At 36.0% G+C, this 24,218-nt stretch overlaps 2 protein-coding genes and 1 pseudogene across 5 annotated transcripts in view; 2 read left to right on the top strand and 1 right to left on the bottom strand.

The window, feature by feature from the left end:
- The first annotated feature begins 1,465 nt into the window (after nucleotides 1–1,465).
- LOC117234044 (mesoderm induction early response protein 1-like) lies at nucleotides 1,466–4,439 on the top strand. Its single transcript, XM_033494878.1, has 7 exons — nucleotides 1,466–1,822; nucleotides 1,854–1,916; nucleotides 1,947–1,973; nucleotides 2,120–2,452; nucleotides 2,807–2,887; nucleotides 3,011–3,579; nucleotides 4,341–4,439. Exons 1-7 carry the CDS (start codon nucleotides 1,667–1,669, stop codon nucleotides 4,381–4,383), a joined length of 1,272 nt encoding a protein of 423 aa, XP_033350769.1. The 5' UTR covers nucleotides 1,466–1,666; the 3' UTR covers nucleotides 4,384–4,439.
- Nucleotides 4,440–7,792: 3,353 nt separating this feature from the next.
- LOC117234199 lies at nucleotides 7,793–9,830 on the top strand (annotated as a pseudogene).
- Nucleotides 9,831–13,764: 3,934 nt separating this feature from the next.
- The window catches only part of LOC117234036 (glypican-4), a 131,858-nt gene continuing 121,404 nt past the window's right edge, over nucleotides 13,765–24,218 (bottom strand). For all 4 annotated transcript variants that reach the window (XM_033494863.1, XM_033494865.1, XM_033494866.1 and 1 more), the window contains exons 3-8: nucleotides 22,735–22,877; nucleotides 19,819–20,067; nucleotides 19,336–19,504; nucleotides 18,508–18,904; nucleotides 17,991–18,160; nucleotides 13,765–16,109 (exon numbers count right to left, since the gene is read on the bottom strand). In XM_033494863.1, the coding sequence (XP_033350754.1) occupies nucleotides 15,772–16,109; nucleotides 17,991–18,160; nucleotides 18,508–18,904; nucleotides 19,336–19,504; nucleotides 19,819–20,067; nucleotides 22,735–22,877 (1,466 nt within the window). In that variant the 3' untranslated portion in view covers nucleotides 13,765–15,771. The remainder of the gene's footprint in view (nucleotides 16,110–17,990; nucleotides 18,161–18,507; nucleotides 18,905–19,335; nucleotides 19,505–19,818; nucleotides 20,068–22,734; nucleotides 22,878–24,218) is intronic.

The raw sequence follows: 24,218 nt of genomic DNA, 5'->3' as shown, positions 1-24,218 counted from the left end.
TAAAAGTTAAGATCAATTTTGTTATAATACACACGTATTTTTGGTAAGCGCAAAAAGAAAATCTGAAATCTTCGGGGTAATTATACTGTTAAAGTATAAGTTTATTTCAATAAAAATCACAAATATAACAGTATCACCAGTAGTAATTTCTTCTGATTATTATGCTTCAACATTAACTCTTTCAGAATCTAGATTGAACTTTTTAAATATCAAAGATATTAAAAAATTATCTTGCAGTTAATCTGTATTAATTACGTAATTAGTTATATCTTCGTATTATATTTTATTCGCCTATTATATATTATATATTTATATATTAAATTCTCGCGATAAACCTGTACACACATATGCATACGTATATATAAATTGCTACTGCTGCTTTATAATCTAAGAGCATGTTTTCCTCTACTTGTAGATCAATTCTTCCCCACTGGACAGGTGTTTGTTATAAAAAAAAACCTGTCTAATACGATAACACGACAATGAAATGTTTGTGCCATTCCGTAGATACGGAACTAATAATATTATTTTGATTCACAATAGTTTGTTCCATGTCTCATTACTATGAGTAATGAATGGGCTTAGAATATATTCTGTAAATACGACGATTCATAAAATTTTCTAATTAGTCACAGGGATAAACGCGGAGGAAGATACAAATTACAATGGTACAAGAAATTAAAATTTGCTTCACTGTCGTTGGAATTGCTTGATCGTATTCTTAGTGTATTGATATCTGTATTAGAAATGGTACCTCAATCGCCATTGCAATATACCATTAATCAAGTGCCTATGAAATGAAATATAAATATTCTGTGGTACAAGATTAAGAATAGAAATATGAGCGAGTCATAACGAATATGAAATTCTCTTATTGTCTATAATTATCAAATATTATTGTATTAAATATTCACGAATGCAATTACGAAGTCTTCAAAATTACCACTGAATAGTTGCTCGAAACATGTATATAACTTGTCTAATTCAGTCCCGAGTAAAATAAAGATAATAATTATAATAGAACAATAATATTTTGCACGAGAAAATTTCAGAAAATACCCTGTCGTTGTGAATATTTCCTCCGACCTTATCTTATCTCACGAATTGACACGGTGTCTAGTCGGAGCTTTCTGCCGTTCCGTCCAGTTTTCTTTCGAAACTCGTGGCCAGCCCAACGCATCCCGTCAAATCGTGCACATGCTTTCAAATTACAATTTCGCATAATTCATCACTACCACAAACAGTGTTTCGATTTGTGCCTTCATTTCCAAATATATAGTCGCGAATTCCATCATCGCGATAACTTTTCGTTAAGAAGAGTACGTGACTGTTTGTTCGTCTATCTGAAGCTCTCAATGTTATGCCTATTTCTCAATAAATCATAAGTAATATTACTAAAATAATTTCCATTTATCCATCAATCCTTCTCTTCTATAATTATACTATATTTTCAAATAATATTAATATTACCATGTTAATATTAATATTGATATATCTTCAAATTCATCGTAATTGATTTCTCTTTGGTATGCTCAATTACTTGTACCAATTGGTAAGTTTCGTAGCACGAATAACGAGCATATTCAAAGATTTATCATTGATAAAGACGCGGAGCGACTCGCTTTTTCATGTCTTTAATTAGCCAAACGGTAAAACAACGCTAGCAATGGAAGAAATTTGGCAGGAAAACATCACTGTCCAGTACCCTGCCGCCGAAAGGACCATTGACCAATCAAGAAGTAGTGGGGAGGCTTACAGCTCATCCTTCTTCGGACTACGAGTCCAAACTACCAAAACCGCAATAAAATTTCTAATTAGCCCTGCACTTGCTGTCGTAGTAATAACATTGCTAGCTAGACAGAAAGATGTCGAGAAAATCGGCTGCACGTAAGAGAAAGCAAGTGAGCTCCAAGCGAGTGAGCTCCAAACGAGTGAGCTCTATGCAGGGCAAGGAGACGAAAGATCGGATTATGGTACGTACCCCTTTTTCTCTTAAAGATTTTGATTAAAGTGAAATTCATTCGACCATCAACATTAATTCTTCGTTACTTTTCCTTTATAAGGCAGATATTTTGGAATTCATTGAGATGAATTAAAAATGTAATTGTTAAAATTGCAGGAATATGCTATCATCCCCGAATGTCAGGATCGGTCATACTCTGAAAAAGAATATACAACTTCTCGGGAGGAGAAGATGTGGGATCCGAATGTGAATGTGGAGGGTTGGTTCTATCACTATACTCTGGTAGCCCGAACTGCTTTAACATTGAAGCAGCAACATAAGGGCATTCCAGACGCGGAAGCAATGGAAAACTCGTGTTCTGGTGTTGCGGAACAATACATATCGGATGTTCTTCACGTCTCCAACTATGATTCGCACGAAGCGCTGCAAATGATATGTACTCAAGATGTACCGCGGAAAATCGTTGACAAATGGAAGCCAGAGGATATGGTAAGTGTCGTACAGTTGATTTTATATCGGGAATCGAATATTAGAATATTGATAATTTGGCGATCAAATTGAATCGATTATGACAATACAATAAAAATTTCCAATTGTTACACTAGCGTACAACGTTTCATATTTCAAAGTAGATTCTTTAAAGAATTTTAATTGATATCATATAACTCGTAGCGTTGTCTTTCTTTATTTGTTACTATACCTGTGCTTATATTTAATAGTGGAAACTCTATTAGAATGAATTCGCTCTTGGAATATAAAAAGAACTCTTCTACGCCATTGTAGTATCTTTTGACGAAGAATTAAACATTCTAATCTTTTTGTTGTTGCGTTTTGATGTTACAGCAACTCTTCACGGATGGCATCATGAAATACGGCAAAAATTTTTCAGTCATTAGGAGGAAGATGCTTCCGCATAAACGAGTAGTAAGTTTATTTTCCTACTGCGATAGCTTTTCATAATGTATTTTTTGTCTACCCCTTTTCATTTCGTCTCCAAGAATTAATTTCAAAGAATAAACGAAAACATCTCCAACTTTGTGTTCGCAGGAAGATTTTAGCCTCTTCTACTACGTATGGAAACGAAGCAGTATGGCAGAAGCTTGGAGAAAGTCTCGTGCGATAATTAAAGCCAAAAAACGTAAAATGAAGGAGGAACGTCTTAGGAAACAGTCGAATAACAAACCTCCTTGTAATCTGTCGAATGGCAGAGTTATGACGCGCAGCGCGACTGCCGCTGCGAAACTCGCTCTCCAAAATAGCGAGGAGACAGATAACGACAGTAAGTCGTCTACATCGACAAGTCCATCGGAGAAGGACGAAGAAACTTCTAGTACAGCAGAGTCCACGGATTCTTCGAGGGAACATGTCCAAAAAACAGAAAATGGATTACCCGAATCTGCTATCTTGGAAAAGTCTCCGATGAAAAACAAGCAAATTTCTGATAGCTGTGGAAAACAAAGAGCTAAAAGGAAATTGTCAATTCCACGCAAAATCGTTAACTTCGATGAAAAATCTGCGGATGAAGCCGAGGAAATTAAGTGCGTCCCAGCACCCATTATACCGCGGTGGAAAAAACGGGGAAGAATGAAGAACACGTTGTTTAATAATACTCGAGCGTATATCAGTGTGATTTGCAATTGCCAATGTAAATAGTTAGTTTCAATTAGATCTGATGAACTTTTGTGCCATTTTATAAGACACAAGGAACGAGCAAAATAATTGAAACATATTATCATTATAAGTTTTTACGGATTTTGCGAAATACTAGGATATTTTGAGAATTGAAGAAGTTGCTGTCAGTACAAGACAGTTCCTTAGTAGATAATTTATATAGGTGTGCATTATTGCCACAATTAAGGAATGTTTTGTATAATTTAGTACTTATAACTTAGTATGTATATTTTTTCATTTAGATATTTTTCTCGACGTGCAATACACTTTACCCAGTAAGCATTGGAGTGTGATATTGTTAGAATTTTTATTCATGTTTGTAGTATATGATGGTCAATAAATTGTCGATGAAAGGACGAAAGTAATCTACTGCATTTTTAAATATTCCACTTTTATTGCATACGATCTGTGTCATTAAATGAAATCCTTTGTAATTAGATGCTAGCACACTGTAAGCATGTAACAGCGAGATTTTCTTGAGACGAGGCGCCGCGTGTTTGGAATATGGTGTATGGGTGTATGTGTTTCTGTATGAAAGAGTATGACACAATCATTCCTTTTTTCGCGTTCGAAACTCACCCCCTTGCGGATTTGCACAATTGTAACCATCCTACTACTAATAAAACGCGTAATAAACAGCATATTCGTATTTCTTTTTATACCACCCTTATCCTTACACATATAACATAAGAATTCTTTTACAGAGAATTTTCCAATTGCGGGATAGGTTACATATTTTAATCAGTTAAAAAAAAAAAAAATAAAAAAAAGAACGAAATATTAAACACGAATATGTGATAAATTAAAACTTAAAAAAAAAATGGACCAGTAGCATGCCGTTTACTAGAAAGGGCTTGAGACAAAGATGTTAGCCATTATTTAAGACAATGTGCAGGCTGGCAACGAAAGCTCGCTGCGACGATGACGCATCGCCGTTCTTCGTTCCACGGAAGTGGAGGAACACCTCTATTCTCTTAGTTACCATTAGTCTGTTACTCTAACGCGTTATTCTTTTTCCTTGTTTTTCTTTTTTTTGCATTTTTCAAATTCTGCTGCTAATTATCACGACGATACCCAATTTATTTTTGCTAGTTTTGTACTTAAAAAGAAAAGACAAAAATTAAAGACTGAATTTGAGTAGAAATCGAACGAGATTTTGTTTAAGAATCTGTACGTGGTAGAAAATTCACGATAAATCTGTTCAAGTCTACGATGTGGACAGTTTGGACGATCTGGATCGTTCGTGAATGCTTATCACAATATGTAGCAAGCAGTATCGCTGTTTTTGTATAGAATATACGATTGTTTCAATAAGGAAATTCAACATTTTAATCTTTCTAATTTTTTAACTTCTTTGGACTTTAGGATGGTAATTTCGTATTTGATCTTATGAAGATTGTTATAATCGTTGATTGATTGTTGTTGTTATTTGTAGATTTGTGTGCATTATACGTTAATATGATCGAAAGAACGTTGTGTTCGTAAAAATCAATGATCCTGTTCAATCTTTGTCCTCGAAATATCTGTAATCAGCTCCCTCAATTTTACTTTCTTGCGCATAAATAAGAATAAACAAAATTCAAATTTACGCGTAAAGAATTGTATCTTTGCACAGTATCTCTTTGTTGAAAGTAAATGTTTATTTGTTGACCAATAATAATGATCTAATTCTTGGTAGCCAAAGACGTAGAAAATAGAAAATTGCATGTTGAAGTTGTATACTTCTAAAAAAATCAAATAACAAATCCGTAAAATGGAAACATATAAAGAATCGAGAACAAAGGGTATCAAATACAAGTTTTATACTCTAATTGCCGGAAATAGGAAATTTACAATTGCGCGCTCTATGTTCTCGCAATCATTGAGAATTTCACTAATTTTCACTTATATGTATATAAATCTTGCTTGCCATCGAACTGGGACACTTTGAAATCCTTCTCGTTTTACAATGAATTCTTCTGTCACAATTCGTATCATTTCCATTTCATTCATCCGCAATAGAAGAGCTTCACGAAAGAACTATACAAGAAAATTTGCAAAGAGATCAAGCCGGCATTCTTCCGTCCGTTCAATATTTAATTCTTGTCTCTTTCTTTCACCACGACAAGTTCTCAAAATTCATTGGCTTACATTGTTGTACATGGAGTTGCTCATGTATCATCAAAGTGAGGGAAAAACAGAGACGTGTGCTCGCCTTGGACTTTTCCGTGATTCAATTGCGCGATCCTTTCTTACGAATTTTTACGAAAGCACGGTAACGATGATAGATAAATCGAAAGAAACATGTAGATACTGACCGAATTGTACATTAGGAAATAAGTACGCGTATCTTCATCCCCTCATTACGTACAGGTTGCTATTTTATTTACTTCTTTCCATTCATTAACATTCACGTTAGTCAAATGTTTTTTAACTGCTTCTTATCTTTTTCTGCATTATGGTGTATTTCTTGCGTAAGTTGGGAGACAAGTCTGCTTACAGACATCCCAAATGTAAATTCGGCTTGTCCTGCACAAAACTAGGATGCGCGTTCTCTCATCCCGCACGGCAGTGCAAGTATCATTCATTCTGCATCAAATCAGCGTGTCCATATTCTCACCCGATGCCGGTTGCTGTGGAGGCGTCTAGTCAGAGGACGAAGTTCACGTGGCGCAGACAAGATTGAGTCGTACCACATTACAAACGATGTACAAATTTCTTCTCTACATGTAGGCCAATTCTTCCCCACCGGACAGGTGTTTGTTATAAAAAGAACCTGTCTAATACGATAACACGGTAATGAAATGTTTGTGCCATTCCGTAGATACGGAACTAATAATATTATTTTGATTCACAATAGTTTGTTCCATGTCTCATTACTATGAGTAATGAATGGGCTTAGAATATATTCTGTAAATACGAAGATTCATAAAATTTTCTAATTAGTCACAGGGATAAACGAGGAGGAAGATACAAATTACAATGGTACAAGAAACTAAAATTTGCTTCACTGTCGTTGGAATTGCTTGATCGTATTCTTAGTGTATTGATATCTGTATTAGAAATGGTACCTCAATCACCATTGCAATATACCATTAATCAAGTGCCTACGAAGTGAAATATAAATATTCTGTGGTACAAGATTAAGAATAGAAATTTGTGCGAGTCGTAACGAATATGAAATTCTTTTATTTTCTCTAATTATCAAATATTATTGTATTAACACGTTCGTCGCCACGTCGATCATATCGGTGCGACGGGTATACTTTCGTGGGCGCCCAGTCACCGACGTATGTTAATTAAATATACGATATTATATATAGCATATACAACGTAAAAATATTGAAAACACATTTCGAAACACATACTGTTTACTAATTTATATTCTGGATAATATATTATATTATTCTATATCGCATGATATTCGTTAAAACATTCCAAACACATTTGGGGTGATTTTGGGCATTTCGACCAAGAGTTGTAGACTTCGTCATTACTACTTCCCGCACTTTCAAATACAGGGTGTTTGATAACTGCTGGTACAAGCGGAAAGGGGGTGATTCTACGCGAAATAAGAAGTCGAAAATATAGAATAAAAATTTCTTAAAATTTTTTTTTTAATTTTTCCATCGAGACAACGATCTACAGTGAGATCCGTTATAACGTTTTTTCGCGTAGAATCACCCCCTTTCCACTTGTACCACCAGTTATCAACCACCCTGTATATTTTCACACTGTTTACTGAACATTTTGAGGATGAAAAAATCACTGATGTACGTCTAGTATGCTCCTCGATAAAATGAAAGATCTCAGATATCTCTCAGATCTTCAGAACTAAATAATCTTTTCTTTTGCAACGAATCGAAGGCGATAAACATTGAATTACCGCTGTCGCTCTATTTACGTTTGCGTACCGACGGTCGGAGTTGGGCCCCGCAGGAAACAGCCGAATCACGCTGGGCGACGAATGTGTTAAATATTACCATGTTAATATTAATATTGATATATCTTCAAATTCATCGTAATTGATTTCTCTTTGGTATGCTCAATTACTTGTACCAATTGGTAAGTTTCGTAGTACGAATAACGAGCATATTCAAAGATTTATCATTGATAAAGACGCGGAGCAACTCGATATTTCATGTTTTTAATTAGCCAAACGGTACAACAACGCTAGCAATGGGTGAAATTTGGCAGGTAGGCATTACTGTCCTATACCGTACCATGCAAAGGAGTATTGGCCAATCAGGTGGTAGTGGGGAGGCTTACAGGTCATCCTTCTTCGAAAGGCTGGGGGTCCAAAGTACCAAACCCGCAATAAAATTTCCTATTAGTCCTGCACTTGCAGTCGTAGTAATAACATTGCTAGCTAGACAGAAAGATGTCGAGAAAATCGGCTGCACGTAAGAGAAAGCAAGTGAGCTCCAAACGAGTGAGCTCCAAACGAGTGAGCTCCAAACGAGTGAGCTCCAAACGAGTGAGCTCCAAACGAGTGAGCTCCAAACGAGTGAGCACCAAGCGAGTGAGCACCAAGCGAGTGAGCTCTATGCAGGGCAAGGAGACCAAAGGTCGGATTATGGTACGTACCCCTTTTTCTCTTAAAGATTTTGATTAAAGTGAAATTCATTCGACCATCAACATTAATTCTTCGTTACTTTTCCTTTATAAGGCAGATATTTTGGAATTCATTGAGATGAATTAAAAATGTAATTGTTAAAATTGCAGGAATATGCTATCATCCCCGAATGTCAGGATCGGTCATACTCTGAAAAAGAATATACAACTTCTCGGGAGGAGAAGATGTGGGATCCGAAAGTGAATGTGGAGGGTTGGTTCTATCACTATACTCTGGTAGCCCGAACTGCTTTAACATTGAAGCAGCAACATGAGGGCATTCCAGACGCGGAAGCAATGGAAAACTCGTGTTCTGGTGTTGCGGAACAATACATATCGGATGTTCTTCACGTCTCCAACTATGATTCGCACGATGCGCTGCAAATGATATGTGCTCAAGATATACCGCGGAAAATCGTTGACAGATGGAAGCCAGAGGATATGGTAAGTGTCGTACAGTTGATTTTATATCGGGAATCGAATATTAGAATATTGATAATTTGGCGATCAAATTGAATCGATTATGACAATACAATAAAAATTTCCAATTTTTACACTAGCGTACAACGTTTCATATTTCAAAGTAGATTCTTTAAAGAATTTTAATTGATATCATATAACTCGTAGCGTTGTCTTTCTTTATTTGTTACTATACCTGTGCTTATATTTAATAGTGGAAACTCTATTAGAATGAATTCGCTCTTGGAATATAAAAAAACTCTTCTACGCCATTGTAGTATCTTTTGACGAAGAATTAAACATTCTAATCTTTTTGTTGTTGCGTTTTGATGTTACAGCAACTCTTCACGGATGGCATTATGAAATACGGCAAAAATTTTTCAGTCATTAGGAGGAAGATGCTTCCGCATAAACGAGTAGTAAGTTTATTTTCCTACTGCGATAGCTTTTCATAATGTATTTTTTGTCTACCCCTTTTCATTTCGTCTCCAAGAATTAATTTCAAAGAATAAACGAAAACATCTCTAACTTTGTGTTCGCAGGAAGATTTTAGTCTCTTCTACTACGTATGGAAACGAAGCAGTATGGCAGAAGCTTGGAGAAAGTCTCGTGCGATAATTAAAGCCAAAAAACGTAAAATGGAGGAGGAACGTCTTAGGAAACAGTCGAATAACAAACCTCCTTGTAATCTGTCGAATGGCAGAATTATGACGCGCAGCGCGACTGCCGCTGCGAAACTCGCTCTCCAAAATAGCGAGGGGACAGATAACGACAGTAAGTCGTCTACATCGACAAGTCCATCGGAGAAGGACGAAGAAACTTCTAGTACAGCAGAGTCCACGGATTCTTCGAGGGAACATGTCCAAAAAACAGAAAATGGATTACCCGAATCTACTATCTTGGAAAAGTCTCCGATGAAAAACAAGCAAATTTCTGATAGCTGTGGAAAACAAAGAGCTAAAAGGAAATTGTCGATTCCACGCAAAATCGTTAACTTCGATGAAAAATCTGCGGATGAAGCCGAGGAAATTAAGTGCGTCCCAGCACCCATTATACCGCGGTGGAAGAAACGGGGAAGAATGAAGAACACGTTGTTTAATAATACTCGAGCGTATATCAGTGTGATTTGCAATTGCCAATGTAAATAGTTAGTTTCAATTAGATCTGATGAACTTCTGTGCCATTTTATAAGACACAACAAACGATCAAAATAATTGAAACATATTATCATTATAAGTTTTTACGGATTTTGCGAAATACTAGGATATTTTGAGAATTGAAGAAGTTGCTGTTAGTACAAGACAGTTCCTTAGTAGATAATTTATATAGGTGTGCATTATTGCCACAATTAAGGAATGTTTTGTATAATTTAGTACTTATAACTTAGTATGCATATTTTTTCATTTAGATATTTTTCTCGACGTGCAATACACTTCAGCCAGTAAGCATTGGAGTGTGATATTGTTAGAATTTTTATTCATGTTTGTAGTATATGATGGTTAATAAATTGTCGATGAAAGGACGAAAGTAATCTACTGCATTTTTAAATATTCCACTTTTATTGCATACGATCTGTGTCATTAAATGAAATCCTTTGTAATTAGATGCTAGCACACTGTAAGCATGTAACAGCGAGATTTTCTTGAGACGAGGCGCCGCGTGTTTGGAATATAGTGTATGGGTGTATGTGTTTCTGTATGAAAGAGTATGACACAATCATTCCTTTTTTCGCGTTCGAAACTCGCCCCCTTGCGGATTTGCACAATTGTAACCATCCTACTACTAATAAAACGCGTCATAAACAGCATATTCGTATTTCTTTTTATACCACCCTTATCCTTACACATATAACATAAGAATTCTTTTACAGAAAATTTTCCAATTGCGGGATAGGTTACATATTTTAATCAGTTAAAAAAAAAAAAAAATAAAAAAAAGAACGAGATATTAAACACGAATATATGATAAATTAAAACTTAAAAAAAAAAAACGGACCAGTAGCATGCCGTTTACTAGAAAGGGCTTGAGACAAAGATGTTAGCCATTATTTAAGACAATGTGCAGGCTGGCAACGAAAGCTCGCTGCGACGATGACGCATCGCCGTTCTTCGTTCCGCGGAAGTGGAGGAACACCTCTATTCTCTTAGTTACGATTAGTCTGTTACTCTAACGCGTTATTCTTTTTCCTTGTTTTTCTTTTTTTTGCATTTTTCAAATTCTGCTGCTAATTATCACGACGATACCCAATTTATTTTTGCTAGTTTTGTACTTAAAGAAAAAAAAGAAAAAAATTAAAGACTGAATTTGAGTAGAAATCGAACGAGATTTGGTTTACGAATCTGCACATGGTAGAAAATTTACGATAAATCGTTTTAAGTCTACGATGTGGACAGTTTCGACGATCTGGAGGTTGCGTGGTCGCTTGTCACAATATGTAGCAGGCAGTATCGCTGTTTTTGTATTGCCTTTTTTACGAATTTGTAACTATTGCGTTACGATTAATTGTATGAGGGATACTCGCTGTTCCATTTTCTCTGCCCACTTAAATTCCTTTTATTCGTTAAAGTTCCCGCAATTGGAATTTCACACAAAATTTTTATAGCGAATCACAATCCATTTTCTCTTGTAATTCTTTTACGCGATTTTCAGGAAACCATTGCACTCGTTAATAACAGAACAATGATCAGTAAGAATGGAACATACAACGTTTAAATTTAATCTGTGATTGATTTTCTGCTGCAAACTATCCTCCGTTGGATCATTGCAATATTTTTATGCAACAGACGTGAAATTACATCTGCTACTCGGAAAGTTCTTCTTTCTCTTCTTTTGTTGTTTTCCAATACATCGTACGGATGGAACGTCATTTAACAGATTCATGATCAAATTGAAAATTCACGTTGAATGTTATAAACGGCTCGGCCAAGTGCATTCGCATCTACACTTTCATTTTTACGGTCGCATGTATAAATTCTTAGTGTAAATTGGTAGATTATTAAGTATGATTAGCTGGTTACAGTGGGCTAGTCTAAAACAGAAAAGGGAAAGGAATATCACGTAATCTTAAAACGATCCTGCATCGAGATTCGACGAGTACGATCGTCGCGGAAATCTAGGCTGCTCGTTACTCTTTACAATGGCGAACAACATAATACGGTACTAGGATTAATAGTAAAAAAAAACGTAAATGTATTTTATTCGAACGTTACTTGATTTAACTCCCTTGATACGAAATGAATCTGTCGAGAAACATAATCTTCTTTTTAGTCAAACTTTACTCCTACACAATTTTAAAATCTTTTAATTTTCGTTCTTTTACAGTAACTCTAACGTAAACGTAACGTGTAAGTAATTATGAATTATATATTTCTATTTCACCTGAGAGTAGTTCAAAGTCCTATAATTTGTAATTTTTTTTATATTTATTTAATTCCGAAGACATGGATAATTTAGATTTGAATTCATAGTTTCACAAACTATCGTAATTAAAATTTTATTATCAGGGGAGTTAAAGACGAATCATGCTCGATGCTATAAGATACTATTTAGCAATCACGTCGATGCGACAAAGCTGTTAAAACACAAGGGTTGCTCCTATTTATCGAACGTAAGGAACTCCCATAGTTTCAGGAAAGTTGTTTCAGTGGTCCATAATTCTTCCACGGTAAAAAAACCCTGTTCCCTGTCTTCGTATCCTTAAATCTTCTCTTTTTAACAAACTGAACACTACAACGAATGTTTAGTCTTGTACGCGTTCGAATTTTGGAAATAATTCTTAAGAAAATTTTAATACAACTTTTAAGGGGATCATCGAACGAATATCTGCCGAAAAGATTCTCTTTCAGCAGAGATGTAACATTTATAACTGAAATCTATTCGATTTTTAATGAAAATTAACCTACTTTGAGATTCTCTTCTTTCTTATTTCTACAGGATTTTCATATAATTACTGTGATCCTATTTCTCTGCTTTAAATGCAAAAAATATTTTTATTATAACTTACAGCTGAAAATTTACTATCTTTACGTCAAGTTAAATTCGAAATTCACACTGTTGAGATTGTGGTGTTCAACTTGTTAAACGTTCTTTCCTTTATCCAACAAGAATTCTACGCGATTCTATATACAGTGACTTTCGTTAATATTCGAAAACTATAGCGTTCTATCCATGTTTATTCTGTACATTTGATCATAATTAAATTAACGTATCTTTTATTTTCTCTGATAATAAAGCATGTATTCTTCCTAAATAATTTGTGGCGTAACAAATAATATATTCGGAAATGTGGTGTTCGTACGTCGGAAAAATCTTCAGACGCTTAATATTTATCCATATTTGTTGATTATACTTCTACAGCTTTGTTATACTTCACAAGCATATATTGAGCGAGATGTACAGCGTACTTCGAAATATCAGTTATTACTTAAAAATCATTGTCATCGGTCAGAAATTTTGAATATAAAACGGAAAAGCGAAGATACTTTTTCTGACGCGCGACGATTAGTCATTCTCAACCGTGAAAACAGGAAAGAGAGAGATAGACAGTCTTTTAAATTTACAGATATTATGAAAAGATACGATCGCGAGGATCGAATAGATTGACTTCGTCAAAAGAGATGGCCAAAAATACTTGATGAACGGGATTAACGAGATAAAAATTTAGACATTTTCAAACGAAATCTAAAATAAAATGTAACTGCAATGGACATTGAAAACACATTGAAATTTGATCGTGGTATAGTTCAGGGATATCAGTTATATAGTTGCCTTCGCGCGTTACATCCACCACCGTAATCATCGGATTTGATTCCAATCGAAAATGAGTATCATGCAAAATTATTCACAAAAAATTATGACAAACATGCCAAATCGATTACGACATGTAATAAAACAAAACGGGTATCCAGGAAATTGATATTTAAAAAATGTATATGATATATACATATGTATTTTTTATGTAAAATCATTGTAGAAAATTAAATGTTCGAATATTTTTGCGACGTATAAATAATACATTTCTTAATATATTATTTGTAATGTCACAAATTATTTAGTTTAAATAAATAAAATTTGCGTTATCGTCAAGAAGAATATATGCTTTATTATCATAAAAAACAAAATATACGTTAGTTTAATTATGGTCAAATGTACAGAGTAGTAATGGATAGAATATTATAGTGTCCCCAATATTGATAGGAGTCACTGTACAAGCACAAGGTTCCTCTTTCTTTCTTCGCCTCGCGAAGCCACGTATTTTCTCAGACGAGCAGGAAAGAAGGAAAGAACCGTGTAATTTCCATTTCTAAACTTACCACTTATCCCGAACGCAACGTATAATTTTTATATTAATTTCACTTTGCAATAATTATAATAATTATAATAATATATATATAATAATATAATTACAAATAATTATTCATATTATTTATTTGAATATTTTCACTAGATTTGTATAGAATATGTCCTTTCGCCCTCTTGTTTTAGGCTCGACGATGCCAGCGTGTGATAGCGGCCAACATCACTCGTTTACTTTTTTTACCTTTTTATTACATTTTTATTTTTTCTCTTTTTTTGTTTAATTTTATCACAGGAGCCTATTCTCGACCGCTCGTTCTACGCTTTGACTCGTTTCGTCGAGTTTCAATTGCTAGGACGATTTCATTCGAATGGCGGATGATAAAATATTATTTTAAATAAATAAAAAAAAAAAAAGAAAAAAATTGTCGAAGAAAAGTCTAAAACCGTAGATAAAAGAATATCGTCAAATAAATTTCTTTTACCGATCTGTACGATTAAAAAATCGGCCCTCGAGTTCGTCGAACATTTTGCGTTATTTAACGATAATCAGTAAAAGATAATGAAAGTATATGAATCGTTTATCATACGTCAGCCATCGTCCTACATTCATAATTTTTCATTCGCCACAAACTTTCTTCTCTATTCACAACTCTTTAAACAACACTGATCAACAAGAGACGGTTCTCGAGTTAAAAAATAATCGATATCATCTCCTCGTGAAAACCGAAATAGTTTAATCGTCCTTCTTATTATTTTTTCTCCTTCGTTTTATTTTGTTAAACACAAACATCAATGTTTCGTGTTTGTCGCCGAAATCTAAGATTCTGAGCGATCCTTTCGAACTTGACGCGATCGAAAATGTCTCGCCCTTCGAGCCATAAATATTTCAAACGTTTTCAGGAAAGGGCAGCTGGAAAAGGAAATACGACGCTCGATAGTCAGTCCTTGCGCTTCTCGTATACTTGCTTCCATGTGTCTTTCCTGTACGTTCAAGGCCATTTAGGTCCTCGATGTAGTTCCTGTTCTTCCTACGCCACTACATTTCAAAAGTTTACGATTGTTTCCGAGAATAGAATAATTAACGTCCGGTTTTATTTGGCATAGTTCAATTTAGGATTGTATGACCATTTTGGAAATCTTGCAATTTGTTAATTGCAACATAATCTCATTGATAATTTCAATTTAATTAAAATTTATATTTATGAATAGGTAAAAATCCGCGATATTTGAATTACAAATTTATATTCAATCGTACTTTCGATCATACTATACCAAACGAACCGAAAAACATACATCGAAGCATAAATCGATCAATCCGAAAAATTGTACAATGGCGCAAGAGAAAATAGGAACTGGAAAATAAATTCCTAACTCTAATCCTTTTACAGTCGATCATGCCACTCTTCCTAAAGGCACGCTCGTCAGTCGTACAAAGGCCCGTAGGTCAGTTGCAAATATAATCCTCCATCAACGATACCAGTCTTCCTCTCGAATTCCGGCGTCAGCAAAACATCAAGTTGTTCATCTCATTAATGGTCATTCGGGCACAATACCCCAATAAAGCAGGGTAAAACCGAGTACCCGTCATTGTAGAAAGTAAAAGAATGCTTTTCCTAATGGATGGAAAAGTACGCGTCGTTGGAAAGCGAGTTATCACTGTCCTTTCTCCTTTCTTTCTCGATTGGCTGGCGTGTTATAGCACTGTTCCAGTCGAGGTGGAGTCACGTAACGTTAAACGGTATATTTATTTACATCGTCCTGCATCGTTCTCCTCGGAAACCACATGATCACAGCCACTCGGTGAGGCAGCCACCGAACCACATCACCACTATGGGCACGAGATACGTTGTCAAAGCACGAGACAAAGATATTTTCTGTCTGCTCGCGCCATTGTCCACGCTGGACGTGCCATTGTTGTTGTTGATATTTGTCTTCTGCTCTATGTCTTTCCTGGGAGGCACGACTTCCGGATGATCGACGGGAGGAGATTGTTTCGGTGTTTCTGGCGGTGAAGATTTCGGTTCGTAGCCAGAGCCTTCCTTGAAACCATCCTCGTCGTCCGTGATCGGATCTTGATCCGGACCGTCCCCGGATCCACTTCCAGAACCGTTCCACTCGGTGTCTTCTAAAAATTAGATTGTCACCAGGTGACGGTGAGCTGATTAGTAAATTCTGAATATGGTATGGTGGCGATGGAGAGGAGAGGATTTCTTTTAGGAAACGTTCTTCAAGTCTTTTTGGATGATGGTCGTGATCGATCGATTGGTGGATTTAAAAGATGCGGAGGAGTTAGTCGAAGAGTTTAGTAGAAGGCGAAGCTTTTCTAGCACGTCCTACGCAGGTTTTCTTGAGATTTCGATTGCCTTATTCGATAGGTATTTTTAGGTTCCTTTAGGTCTTCATTGAAAATTTGTTAATTCGTGAAATTGGAAGATTTGAAGGAGTAAATAAAAAAGATTAGTAGGAGATTTGGAATTCTTCTCGGAGGTGTCGTGCAGGTTTTCTTGAGATTTCAATTATGTTGTTTAACCCTTTGCGAACTATCGCCGCATATATGCGTTCTGCGTAAGCCATCGATTTCGCCGAGAAACTCATACGCGTTCGTCCAAAAAAAAAAAAAAAAACTGATAGGATCAAAAGACTCATATGTATGTTATTTTGTTTATCCTGTGGAGAATCTGTGCATGTACGCGTGGCTAGAATTTGACATCTATGAATGAAAAGCGTGACTATGTAAATAAAAGTGACCTGGCAATTTTAAAGGATTATCGCGGCAGCAGCTCGGACCCACGGTGCGGTCGGTCGACTTTGAACCGTCCCGTCCGCCGAGGGTTAACAGGTATCTTTAGGTTTTTATACACAATGATGGAAAATCGATTCGGATCGATGAATTAGAAAGATGTGACAAAATTAATCGAAGAATTTAATAAAGAACTTGAATTTTTTATGAGCATGTTATACAGGTGTTTTTGAGGTTTCGTGTATATCGTTTAGTAGGTATTTTTAGGCCGCTCTGATTCTTAATTTCGAGGATCCATTCGTGTTATCAGATTTGAAAATAAATGCGATAAAATCGAAAAGAGAAACGATCGCTTCTTTAAGGAATGAAGATAAACTAATTCTATAGATTCGCACGTGTCACTTTCAAAAGATCTCAGCTAAGTTACAAAAAAAAGAAAATATATTTTGCTTCTTGACAGTGCACCAGGTGCACATATTCTTTATATATTACATATATTTTTTATATACTTTTTGTAATTCTATTACTCGTGAACTTGTAGTCGCTTTAATTGGCAAATTTGGAAATTGATTGACACGACGGTCAAAAAGAAAATTCCAAGAAAATTATTTTTTTAATCGCCGTTTACCGTGAAGTAAAGTGTCTCGAGATAAGATAAGTACACATTACAGTAGCCCGATAATTTGTTTCTTTTATTATGTTTTCGAGGAGATCTAGAACATAATTATTAGATAATAGATATTAGAATAGAAATTAAAATAGAACATAATCTTCAATAAGATAAAACGCAATAAAAGTAGCATATCTTTTCTATTCATATCTGTCTATTTAAGAATTCGTTTATTTCTTCATTTCTTATAACAATCCTGGGAAATTATGACTGTATAAAAAAAATGATAATTAGAACTGTCTTATAGAACCTACAATTAACAAGATAGATGCGCGGAATTCTACGATAAATTGTTTGTGTTTCAATGAGATATTCTAATTTAATCAACTCATTATTCGAAATCAACTAGCTTACCGCATTAACTGATATTGATTCTACGATTAAATCTACCGCTTACACGTTCCAGTATGCTTTTGCCAGTATATTCATTCGAAAATTTCTCTAATTACTTAAAACTATTATTCCACGAAATTTAGTATCAGATCGATTTGGGTGAAATTTTTTGTTTTTGGATATTCTAACATAGTATCAATTTTATAAGGATAGTTGTGTTCGATGATATGGTAGATTAAATATTAGCGAAACAGATGGTTTACCTGTGTCTATCCAATCGACGTCCTGTCCATTGTACGCGGATTTTAGTCTGTTTGTGATAGTGGTCAATGCGAAGACCTGGTCCCTGACTATCGTCGGTCTTGTTCCAGTAACTCGTACCTCTGGATTCAATTTTTGTTCCTCTCCGTTCGACGACACTGGGTAAATGTATCTGAAACACGAGCAAGTGAAAAATAAACTCAAGATTTCAATTGGAACATCGATATTATATGGAATATAGATCAGTTTGAAAAGAAAAGTTGACGATTTTTTAAGAAACTAAAATTGAATTCCAGAAACAACAAGATATAAACGCAAGAGTATCTATTGCTCTACTTCTGAGACACCTTGTATAATTATATCAAAATTTAAATTTTATATAATTTAATTTCATAATACAATTTCATTTACTATTATATTACAATTTAAATAAAATTAAGACGACTACCGGCTGGTAATTTCTATAAGAAAAAACAATAAAAAAAAAATAAAAAAAATTTATGTTTGTAAGACACTCACTTATCTACGTGTGTGCCGTTCCAACATTCCTTCGTATTGCTAGGAGGAACGACGAGTCCATCGTTGCAAACCTTATAGGGCAGATAAACCCAGAATTGTCTGGAATCTCTCACCCTCTGTCGTGTCTCTTTCACCAATTTATCCAAAATAGCAGCACGATCGTCTGTTAGTGTTTCCTGATCAAAATTCAATGATTCGAGTTCCAACTCCCGATTGTCTCGACGTCTGCGTCTACCCAACACAGGTCGTCCGCATCCAGTGAACACCCTTTGTGAAACATCGTTGCTGTTCTCTTGGAAATTCATGATAGCCTCCGAGATTTTCAGGTTGATTGGTCGTACTAACATTTCGATGTTAAATGGACCCAACAGACGGTCAGCCACCTTGTCCACGGCCTCTGAAATTGGAGAAATGCAAGTTACAGAAAGAGAGCCGACTATAAAAATTGTTGCAAAATGAATCGTATGATCAGAAGTCTGGGATATACTCATTTTTCGAGGAATTTTTGCAGCAGCTACTCTGAATAGAAGATACAAAATTTCCTACAATTTGTGATCTTGCCCGAGTAAACAAATAAATAGAATCTTTTCATTCATTTCCTATCAACAATATTCCTTCAACGATTAACGATATTCCAAGAATTCCTGAAATCTTAAAGTAAGGAATTTGGCGATTCTCTTTCTCGAACGTTATTTCTCGAGTCTTCTCTATTCCTCGTGCGATTGCTAATAAGCATAATATTTTGTGTACATGATTCAAGGTAAGTCGATGAATTATATTCTCGAGCCTATATTTACCAAGAGAACAATGCGCGTGGAAATTACTCACCGACGAAGTGATTCCATTCAGCGTCCAGAGCCGCATGCTGAGCAAGGCAGCCCTTCATCACGTTGGCACACATGTCACCACAGGCTAACACGTTGCCCGCGATCCCGCTGCACGATGGACACACCGTCATTCTTGTGAGTGCAGCTGCACAATCGGCTGATGGTTTCAACTGTGGAAAGCCAGACGATTTTCTAGCTGTTCTTACGTTTGTCTTAGTTTATCGATTTTCTCGGGTTTTTTGCGCGTTTGAAAAAATTTTACCGATGTTCGAAAATAGGGTTTAGGGTAGCGTAAGTATATTTTTATAATTAAAGAAATGTAAATTTCATAATCGAAGGAAGGAATTTTTATAATTAAAGAAAAAATTTTTTTATTGTATTATACGCATTCTCATTATATCGCGTTATGGTTATTTCTTCCTTCTAGAATTTACGTTTCTTACAAATGCATAAAACGAACGAAGAAGATGGATATTTCTCTTACCGACTGCATGTTCTTCAAGACATCCGCAGCCACCGTTAAAGCCTGACTAAAGGCTCTTGTCGCGACGAAAGACCTTTTGATTTGCACTCCTAATTTCTGAGGAACATCGCCGAACGGTCTGATTTCCTTCATATGTTCTCCCACACACTCCAAGTATTTATTGTCAAAGTTGTACTGACTGTTCAGCACCGTGAACATTTTCTGATAAAGAGTATTGAAAAAATTGTCCATGGTATCGTCGAGATCGACCTAGAAGAATAGAAATTATATCCGGTATTAACGATCGATCTATGTTTTTGTCTATAATCTCTAACTATTAACGAAACTAAACTGTAATCGATACATTGATCGAGCATTCCGTAACTTTCTCTTAAATCGTTCTTTTCCATTAAAAATGATACATTTTTACATGTTCGAACGAAAGCGTTCAATTAAAAACAAATATATTATAAATAATAATTTTGGCCAAATAATACACACAATGATCTCTCTGGAAACTAATAATCTAGCCTGGGAATAAACAAGAGTTTTTCCTTCTAAAAATACCTGATTTCAGAGGCCAGCTAATCGAACGAGCCCATGAAACAAAGAGCAACCCCCACGAGAGGCTATTCGGCTTGTCGATCAGCTATTCACGGGATGCTCCTTTTTAATTTCTATCCATCCCCGATATATTCCAGCACTGTCTCGATCGAAGGAATAATCCTGCGGCTCGACGGAACGTATTATCGAGCCGGGCGGGGAGGAGCGGCGGAGATGGAGGAAAAAATAAAGCATAGATAAAGGAAGGAGAAAGAAGGAAGGAAAAAGAAAAGGCGAAAAGGGGAAATATATATGGAAAGACAGAAAGGTAGAAACGAGAGGTCCTCGATAAATTCGAATCCTCCGCGACGCGATATATCACCGTCGTATAAATTCGTTACCCGGCAGCGACGCGTGCGATTGCAACAATAATATATTCATGCGGAGCCATTTTCGAGCGTGCACGAGAGCCAAAGCGGGTCCAAGTGGCGCCGCTGAATAATTCCAGCCGATTTGAATGACAATCGCGCCCTCGAAATACGTCGTCTCAGTGTAGTCCCTCGATTCCGTCTCTTTTCGCGGTGTACGTTTTATTCGCGCACCAACTTTCCCTCTTGTTTGGCTGATCGATACGACGTGACGAGCCGATCGGTGCGATCTTGAACGCGTGCCACGTATGGCGAACGGAAATGGCCATTAGATCATCTGAACGCGACAGGTTTCGCGAGAACGTACTTACGTAAGTTTGCGAGTGTTTTGAGAATCGGCGAAGAATGCTGAAGGGGAGATCTTGGGTTAACGCGGCATATGGAAGAGATTTGTTCGCGATTTATAATGACTGATAATTTCGTCGACGATGCAGAAACTATCGTCAAAGCCATCCTCTTTATCAGTAGCGATAGAAAGGTTCTGGAGACGCGAGCTTCGATGTTGAAAATTCACAAAGCGAAAAGTGAAAAAATCTATCGGAAGAAATAAAAATCCTCGAACGAACGAAAGAATGCAAAGAGACAAATTCTTTGAGAAATAAAAAAAAGGGAAAAAGGATTGAAAAAGCTTAGAAGATGATAAAAAGAGAGAACCAGCGTATAACGCAAAGATTTTATAGAAAATACAGCATCCCAAGAGAAGATAAACTGTGCTTCTTTGTATGTACGAGATGTTCATGCGAAGGGTCCAGATATTTCTTTAGCAAAATGGAATGGGCGCCTCTACTTTCCCCAGGACATTAATTCCAATACAAGAGACAACCCCCGACAGATAAAGTGAAACTGTCGGGTAATTGCAGCTGTCCAGGAATAGCCCATTTGATCTTCGTTGGAAGATACGAATCTAGGGAAATATGGGAGAAATAAAAGGAGAAAGAGGAGATGAAAGAGAGAGAAAGAGAAATCTAAAAGCCAGGATATTTTCTGGCCTTTTATCGGCAAACGCTCGCGAGTCCTGAACGTCAAAAGCATTGATTAAACTCGCCTTCGCACGAGAAGTTTTCCACCACCCTGTCACGAAGTCTCGTTGCTCGCGGTTAAACGTCCGCTGGCCGAGGGTCGAGGTTTCAGGCCGATTTCGAAAGTTTCACCCTCCACGAGCCTTAGCCGCAACAACTCAGAAGGGTGCAGGTTTCGTTAAAAGGGGAGGAAAGTCCAGGACCGCGAGGACGAACAAATTCTTCCGCCTTTGAAAATCGAGACCGTGACCCCCTATCGATTTTATCCTGGAATTTGATTTGTCGCATCGCAAACGAAATTGGATGGTCGTCTGCCGCAATAGCTTCGAAGCAAGTGGAGAAGTTGGGAAACGGATAGCAATGATCTAGGGGGGTCTACACCAAGAACAAAACCATTGAACGAAATGGATTGTACAAGAGATACAGTTTGGGTAAAAAAGAAAGTCGGCAAATTGAATTCACGGCCCACTTTTTGTTATATTAATTTTTATTATAAGAAATAGAAATTGTTTTCGAAACGTGAATTTAAGATTCTATATCGGGGTGAAACCACTAAAAAACTGTCCGAGGTTGAGATCATCGAGAGAAATGGGTTGTATTAGGTTGTCCGAAAAGTTTCCTTCGTTTGATAAGGTGATAATAGATGAACAACGATTTCTGTTTTATATTATTTTATTGAATTACGTATGATCCATTTCGTTCTATTTCTATTATTACGTTCGCGCATAATTCGATAAACTAATATAAAACGAAAAACATTGTGCGTCTATTATTTCCTTATAACCTAATACAAAAGACACAGTTTGGATGAAAATAGCCAAAAAATTTGATTTATGACCTATTTGTTGTCGTGTCAATTTATACGTATCATAAGAAATTAAAATTGTTTGTGAAAGGTGACTCGAGTGTAAAGATCTAGGCCAGAGTAAAAACCATTGAAAACTCACCGTTCCCTTGGCATAATAGTTCTCCAGTTCCTTGAATAGGTCGGTGAATACAAAGGAATTCTGTTCATAGAGAATTCCATAAGTCTTCTTAAACATCTCGTGGAAAACCTTTTTACTATTAGCGAGAAGATCCTTGAAGAAACCTGTGAAAAGAAAAAGAAAGAGAAACGGTTTATCAAACAGTTTTGCCTCTGTGTTAATTAAAACTGTTTGAAACTGAAGCAATCTGAAAATATAAAAGACAAGATCGGTGGACACATTCACGGAGGCTTCGCCCAACCATCGACATATAAATAATTTATACGAATGCCGATTAATTGATCTGGCCGAAAGGACGAACAGAGAACGTAATTTATTTAATTGCACGATGCTTCTGCATCGTTTTCCACCGGCCTCGTTGTAATAGGAATAATTTGTAATTGCAGAGGAAACGAATCGAATCGATCTACCTGTTAGAGACAAGGATGGGCCTATCACTTGAGATTTGCAAATCAATTACAGCCGCGACTTCAACTTTCTAGATTGATCACGCGTTAACAATGTTTGTTTCTTGTCGAATTATAGCGTCTGTACACTCTGTTCGCTATGTACCTAACTTGCAGCCGTTAATTAACTACTTCCTTCTCGCCAGGATAAGGTGTTAACGAAGTTTGCGTAGCACTCTGTCTGAACTTTGAGAATGATTTCTGCCACTCATTTATCTTCACCTTATACTCTATTCATTTCGAGAGAGAAATGCAGAAAATGGTTGTGTTGCAAAATCGGTTTTATATGTAACAGCCTACTACGAAACAAGATTTCAAGAAAAAGTTCTCCTAATTAACACGCTAAAATATAACTTTCTTTTAGTTACGTTTGAGAAAGTAAAGAGAGCAAAGCTTTAGCAAGTTTTGGAATGGAAGTGAAACGTAAAGCAGTTGATCTTAAGAAGACTGTAGGGTATTTCTTTCCTTCTTAGCTACGTTTAACTCTAAGAATACGAAAGATTCGCGGATTCGTTGTGCTTGCGATCGAAGATTACGCGAGAGCACGACAAATCACATTTTTTATTTTCTACAAAGAAGCAATTTTAAAATTCAGTATGGAACGTGCGAAATATATATTTATCTATTTATTTACATCGCATCTTTATATAATAGTTTTATTACAATCATTTCGATAAAATCTATGTATTCTGTAGTTGCAATACCAGAGGAAGCAAAGTCTGTGTGCAACATGAAAGATAAACACAAAATGATTAATGGTCACCAAAAATGAGAACTAAAATTAAACCAAAAGCAGAGCAACCCAGAATTCGAAATTTTATCTTGAAATGAAATTCTATCGACAGAATGTATCTCTCTCAGTATACTTTCAAATCTGCCGAATATAACTGGTCATCAAATAGCCATTATCGCCCTGACACAAGCCACAGCTTTTCGTACGAAAAATTCTACGAAGAGAGCAAAAGCTTTTGATGAAAGAATATAAAGTCCCTGATTTCT

The sequence above is a fragment of the Bombus vosnesenskii genome, unplaced genomic scaffold, assembly GCF_011952255.1.
Source record: "Bombus vosnesenskii isolate JDL3184/JDL3185 unplaced genomic scaffold, Bvos_JDL3184-5_v1.1 scf7180000013302, whole genome shotgun sequence".
Classification (NCBI taxonomy): Eukaryota; Metazoa; Arthropoda; class Insecta; order Hymenoptera; family Apidae; genus Bombus; species Bombus vosnesenskii.
This window is presented reverse-complemented; position numbering and strand designations above follow the sequence as displayed.

Bases quoted from the DNA above. Each gene is read 5' to 3' on its own strand.
- LOC117234044 (XM_033494878.1), top strand. From the start codon at position 1,667: ATGGAAGAAATTTGGCAGGAAAACATCACTGTCCAGTACCCTGCCGCC. The intron at 1,917-1,946 runs GTGAGCTCCAAA...AGCTCTATGCAG, and splicing joins AGCAAGTGAGCTCCAAGCGA to GGCAAGGAGACGAAAGATCG. The intron at 3,580-4,340 runs GTATATCAGTGT...TCTTTTACAGAG, and splicing joins TTGTTTAATAATACTCGAGC to AATTTTCCAATTGCGGGATA.